General features: G+C 33.2%; 1 protein-coding gene across 1 annotated transcript; it reads left to right on the top strand.

The window, feature by feature from the left end:
- Window positions 1-1,448: 1,448 nt before the first annotated feature.
- LOC311286476 (uncharacterized protein) lies at window positions 1,449-6,738 on the top strand (the record flags this gene model as incomplete). The annotated part of the gene is made up of 10 exons (XM_084402691.1): window positions 1,449-1,651; window positions 3,856-3,975; window positions 4,071-4,318; window positions 4,395-4,550; window positions 4,659-4,736; window positions 5,304-5,351; window positions 5,445-5,570; window positions 5,740-5,910; window positions 6,104-6,318; window positions 6,408-6,738. The coding sequence occupies exons 1-10, from the start codon at window positions 1,474-1,476 to the stop codon at window positions 6,736-6,738; spliced, it is 1,671 nt and encodes a 556-aa protein (XP_084258817.1). The 5' UTR covers window positions 1,449-1,473.
- Between the last annotated feature and the right edge of the window lie 214 nt (window positions 6,739-6,952).

Genomic DNA, 6,952 nt, shown 5'->3' with positions numbered 1-6,952 from the left:
GAGACATATGACTAGTAAAAATTCATTTGTAGAGCTCTCTAATTGGAATTGTTACTAGTAAGAACTGAATTAGAGAGCTCTGTAATTGTAATTGTTACTAGTAATAATTGAATTAGAGAGCTCTATAATTGTAATTCTTACTAGTAATAACTGAATTAGAGAGCTCTCTAATTGTAATTGCTACTAGTAAGAATTGAATTGTAGAGCTCTCTAATTGAATTCTTACTAGTAAAAATGCATTTACGACGAGTAACGTTGGGTACAATTAAAGCTAAAACGGCTTGCCATAAATTTCTGATATCATGAATGTGATTGTTACTAGTAAGAAAGCCATTTTAGATATCTGAAATAATATTGATATCAGAAATACATTTTCAGATATCAAAAATTAAAAATTTTACTAGAAGCAATTTAATTGTTACTATCTAAAATAGACATTTTTACTAGTAACGACATAATTCTTGATATCAGGAATTCAAATTTTTACTAGTAACAATGTAATTATTGATATCAACAAAGCAAGTTGATATCTGAAATTGCCCTTGCAACTAGTAAAAATAGAATTACAGATATCTTAAATACTATTTTAACTAGTAAAAATAGTATTACAGATATCTAGAAATGTCATTTTTACAGGTAAGAATAGCTATGGTAATGAATTTATGAATATTAATGAGTAGGGGTGTGACGAGATGTCATGCCACAAGGCAAGCCGTTTTAACTTTTATTCATTTCCAAGATATGAATTCTTGATATCAACAATTCAATTGTTGATATCTGTAATTGTATTTTCACTAGTGAAATGTCACCATAGGCTGCCATTCAAAATCAATTGTTGATATCAAGAATTCATTTCTTTCTAGTAGAAATATAATTTTTGATATGAATAATTACATTGTTACTAGTAAAAAATTTCATTTTTGATATCTGAAAATGTATTTCTGATATCAATATAATATCTAAAATGGCTTTCTTACTAGTAACAATCACATTCATGATATCAGAAATTAACATTGTCACTAGTGACAATTGAATTATTGATATCAGTAATTCGCATTTTTACTAGTAACAATGTAATTATTCATATCAAAAATTATATTTCTACTAGTAAGAAATCAATTCTTGATATCAACAATTGATTTTGAATGGCAGCCTATGGTGACATTTCACTAGTGAAAATATAATTGCAGATATCAAGAATTACATTGTTGATATCAAGAATTACATTTTTGATATCAAGAATTGAATTGTTGATATCAAGAATTACATTGTTGATATCAAGAATTAAATTTTTGATATCAACAATGTAATTCTTGATATCAACAATTTAATTCTTGATATCAACAATTTAATTCTTGATATCAACAATTCAATTCTTGATATCAACAATTCAATTCTTGATATCAACAATAACTGTCAGCGGTTTCCCCATGCTCTCACTTTTCACGCCTGCAAAGCAGTCATTGGAGGAAGATGGAGGAAGAAGCTGCTTCATCAGAGCAGGTAACACTAGATGCGGCAGTTTCTGCCTTTGATAGAATTTTTAATGTCGCAAATAGAGCAAGAATGGAACTTATGCAGAGTTCATCGAACGAGAATTTGCTTGCTGCTACAAGGAGGCTTTTTCGACGGTCTCGAAATCGACATTCAGGTAAGTCTAGGCCTACGTTATATCTTTTGCGAAACATGTTTCTGAGTTTCGAAAAGCTTTTTTTTTTCAGTTACTACCATCAGGGATGCAAACAGAAGTGAGGGACAGAAGAGAAGTCTATTTACATCATTAAATTTAAGTTTACGGAAACTAGTTTTCCCTCCTCTGTGTCTGTCAATCATTCTCCATTCAGTAACGTTATTCAGACAGCGCGCGCGCCTCGTCCGGTTACAGCAGCATACATGCACGGTAAAACTCTCTACAATATGATATATTCACATTATAATACTTGATCTGTAGATAAAAGACTGTGGATTTGCATAAAATTACTTTATTTTGTTGCAGTTTGTTGCTGTTTTTAAACGACTCGCTACCGTGTGCCTGTTAGATCACACACATCACAAGGGCTATGAATCGGCATCTGGAATTTAAAACTGTGAAGAAACAAATTATCAATAAACTGTTGGACAGATATACTCTAGGATTTATCATAGGGATTTGTGCGCTCGACATTTCTTCGCTTTGTGCCGTGAACTTTTAAATGCGCACTTGCAGCGCAGCGCTGCACACGTGACTCCATGTTGCTTTGAGCACATCATTCTGCACCCGCGATGCGCATGTGCATACGCGCTTTGTGCGCTCTGTTTTGAAGCGTTTCATATTATCATTGTTTTGCGCACTGAAAGATTATTTAAAGCCTATATTTTTTTATACCTTGCCAGCACAATACGTTTAAAATAAGCATAATTTAATTGTATATTATTTCTGTGTAGTGTAGTGTAGTGTAGTGTAGGCTATATTAATATATACACTTCTGAATTCTTAACATATAAATATAAAATTGTGAAATGTATGATTGCCTGATTGAATTTTATAAGAGTACTAATAGTAATTTGTTTTTATTAACATATTTATTAAGATTTTATAAAATTACTGTGCAGATTTTTTCAAGAATTACTTTTTGCTGCTGCATACACTCACTCACACGCACAAGTTTAATAAAAATACATAATACAATTATGTAATATTTAAAGGTGTTAACTGTAATCTTACACTGCAAAATGATAACTTACAAAGGATTAAATTCATCACAATTATGTAAGTATCTGGATATTTGCCGCGGGGCAAGGGCTTCGATAACCTCTCTTTTTTGACCATACATGTTTGCATCCCTTTACCATTCATACTCATTTTGATGCATAGCCTAGGGTTTTTTTCCTTTCAATCTCATTACAATTTGATGTTGTTGTTTTTTTGTTGTTGCTGGAGACACTTGAAATAGACCTAAATACTATAATATTAAATGTAGCCTATTATGTCAAGAATTTGGTAATTGATGTGCAAATAAAAATAGTCCCACAATTGTTTGAAAATGATTTTAAAAAATCGGCACGTTGTGAATTCCGAGTGATAGGCTTGACCAGGGGTGCGTTTCCAAAGCATTGCAAAGTTGTACGGGAACACGTCTCATTTCGAAAGCTGTTGCTACGTAGGACGCAGCCTCTGCAGGCTACAGTAAAAGTACAAGTGCCCTGATGAGTCTTCATTGGAGATGATTAGGGCTTTCGAAGCTTCGAACATGCTTCGTGAAGCTTCGAAACCTTTATGAATATTTTTTTTTCAAACAAGTGATTCAGAGCCTGTATCAAACTACCAAAGTCACGTGATTTAAAGGTTGTATCAGTGATTTCAGGCCCAAATATAAATAGTGTTTATGTCGGTGATTGGTTGGAACACTATTTGTTTTGGTTTTGAGTGGTTGGTGAAACCAATTGTTTTTGTGTGCAGATCTCAGAGCCTAGGCTGCCTACAGAGACGCGTTTTTTTTTGACGGCTTGCTTATGGGGCGGGCAGCTACCGGATCGTTTGGAAAGATTAGATGAATGTGATCATTTATGTTTGGGCCTGAAATCGCTGATACAACCTTTAAGTATAAACGATCTCTGAAACCATGAGCCAGTGTCAATTCTATATGATTTTTTTTTATACCTGATCTCGGATTATAAATGTGTAAACATTCGAAGTCAAGACGAAATCTCATTGACCAGTGTTAAACTAAAGAAATAATAATAATTTAAAAAATGAACTGTCTTTCAATTTCTCGTTATTCCTTTTCGAATAAGATATCAAACTGGTAAAATGTACACATTGATCAGAGGGTTCTCTTATTTAATTTATTCAGTCTTTAATGTTCTGTTTTAAAGGTACAGCCGGAAGACGAGAAAACCTTTGTTGGAATGTTTGCCTGTTTTTGCTTCCTGGCCCAACCTTTACAAAGCTACCTACAGTGACAGAACGAAGAAAAATTACACAAACTGGATTTGGTAATGGCACAGTGAATTATGAGATTTTTTTTATTATTATTATTATTTATAACAATTCAGTAATTTTATATCTTTTTCTTTCAAAACATCTTTAGGTAGCCCTGTGGATGACACAGGTAAAGAAAAAGTCTCCCAAATCCAAATGAATTGGAGTTTGGCAGATTTCAAACAATGTATCTGTCAAAGTTTCCCAGATGTCAGCCTGAATTTGATTGGATATGAATTAGCCAAGGCTGACAGAGGAAAGAAATTACAGAAGCTTCTGGTTACTTCTGTCAAAGAATTAAAGCAAGCTCTTGGCCGGAGTAGGCTGTACATTCTGCCATTAGCAGAATTATACCAGGTTTGTAATAATTTTCTTTGATAATGCTTTATGTAAAAGTGTGTTGTGGTGTAAATGACAACAGTTACCCACACAGGAATCACCACCTCCTTTGTGCCAGTCACAAAGTGCACCTGAAGCAGGAGCCAACTCTGAAAATGTGGTGATTGACTCTGAGGAGCCAACTCCATCTGTGGTGATTGACCTTACTGACTTTAGTGGCAACACAGATGACACTGCAGACAGCACAGTGGTAACTAAGAATAGACCTATAACGTTTTAAACCAATATGTACCAGAGTCTGTGTTGATCATTTGTTTCTCATAATATTTAAGTCAGATATTTTTTAATGTGTTTATAGGTCTTGCAGCAGTGGCGATCTTTGCGGCAAGAACAAGACAAAGAATTTGAACAATCTTTAATGGCAGATAGAGAAAAAGTAAGTAACTGTATTATTTTTTTCACTGCAACCCAGCAACCACCTAACATTTTACTTTCTAAATTTGCAAGTTTACATAAAAAAAACATGATAGTAGCATACTGTTAGTCTTGTAATACTTCAGCTAATATGTGTAAATGTCTTTGATTAAGAACATTAAGCTATATATAAACTGCATTACCTGTATGTGTATATATATATATATATATATATATATATATATATATATATATATATAAACTTTTGAATGTTGAGGTCCTCTTTACTAATCTTGGGAAAATCGTGTTTTTGACCAGTTGAGTCCGGTGTGAAAGACATTTTTATTAAGGAAATTTTGATGTATTGTTACATGAACCCATTTAACCTTTAGTACATTTTCTGAATTGACATTAAGGTCTGGATGGTATAAGATGGTTGTAATACAAAAGAAACTATTTATTTGAGAGTATGGACATTAAACTGCTCTGTAATGTTTTTCTATGAACATACTAGTTCGAAGGTATATTAATAGGTGTAATATACATTTCTATTTAAATAGAATCCACAAATTCTTTATATTATAAATAGGAAATGAGACGACAATGTTTAGAGGCACAGGAGAAGAGTCGACTACAGGTAAATGTTATTTTAAAAAATATAACTCATGATTTATTTGTTTGAAGTAAAAAAAAAAAGTACTGCATTCATGTAACCTTGGTTGCATAATAGGCAATTGAAGACAGACGGAAGAGGATTGCGAATTACGAGGAACCCATTGATGCTGTGCCCATCAAATTCAAGTTTCCTAATGGAGTGGAAAAAATTCGAAAATTCATCTTGTCAGACACAATTCAAGTAAATGACTGCTGATTTTTAATAAAAGGATAAACAATAAGCATAGAAAACAGTCATGATTTAAAATGTGTTTGGGAAATAATATAGTAATTAGCCTTGATGAAGAAGGATAATTGTATAATAATGTCACTAAGTGTAATCTACCTATGTTTCATGTACTTCTTTTCAGATCTTATTTGACTTTGTTGGTCAGGATGACCTGTCCAGTGAAGTGTTCTATGTTCAAGATGCGATCTCATCTACACCTCTTGAAAATAACCTTTCAGGAACACTTAATGATTACAACATCCAGGGTCATTCAACTCTTTATGTTGTTTGGGGTTCACCAATGGATGCACACGTGAGTAACCCTTCTATTTATAGTCTCTAAAACTATTTTAGGTGTATATAGTTTTTTTTCTTCTTTTTTTTTAAATATATTTTTTATTTAAAATATTGGTCTGTATGTACAGGAAAGTCAAGATAAACAGAACGAAGCAAGCATTCAAGTGAATTCTGGTGAAGTTCATTTTACCTCGTCCTTTTCCAACCAGTCGCTTGCATCATCATCACATGAACCGATTACTTCTTTGCCACTGAATGATTGTCATTCCCCAACACCCCCAAACTGGTCACCTGCTCCTTCACCTGCACACTGGTCACCTGCTCCTTCACCTTCACACACATATCATCAGTGGTCACCTGAACGCTCTCTTCCCACTCAACCATCCTCTGTAACAACTGACAACTGTGAAATTATTTCAGATCAGTATGTTATGTTATACTTTAAAGGAATTTAAAGAACTAAACTTTTTCAGACACATGAAAGCAAACTTATTTTACCCCTTTGTGTTTTAGAGTTGATCTACAGATGATTTTGAAGAAGCTTCATAGCAGAGTTGATCTCTCATGTTGTCCCACAAGCAATCAAATCAATGTAAGTCGAGACAACATATTACAAGGTAGCCTGCACGCTTTCAAACGAAGGCGCTTCAATCCAGAAGCAAGACTGGATGTGATTTTTGTGGACTCTGATGGGGTTGGAGAAGGAGCTATAGATGATGGTGGACCAACCAGGGAATACCTACGCTTGTTGATGAGGGAAATCCAGATATCAAAAATATCAAATCATTTTCAGCATCATTACTCCAGTATTCAGTGTTACATGATCCTTCAGAAATCACTCTAATATGAGGATTTGATGCTCAAGAAACATTTCTCATTATTATCAATGTTGAAAACAGTTGTGTACAATTTTTTTTTCAAAATTCTTTGATGAATAGAAAGTTCAAAAGAATATAATTTATCTGAAATCTAAAGCTTTTGTAACATTAAACACTACAGTTCAAAAGTTTGGGGTCAGTAAGAATTTTAATTTTATTTTTGGGGGAAAGAAATAAAAT

This window comes from Rutilus rutilus, assembly GCF_951802725.1.
Source record: "Rutilus rutilus genome assembly, chromosome: 2".
NCBI lineage: Eukaryota > Metazoa > Chordata > Actinopteri > Cypriniformes > Leuciscidae > Rutilus > Rutilus rutilus.
The sequence above is the reverse complement of the archived record's forward strand: the minus strand, read 5'-3'. Positions and strand labels throughout refer to the sequence as shown.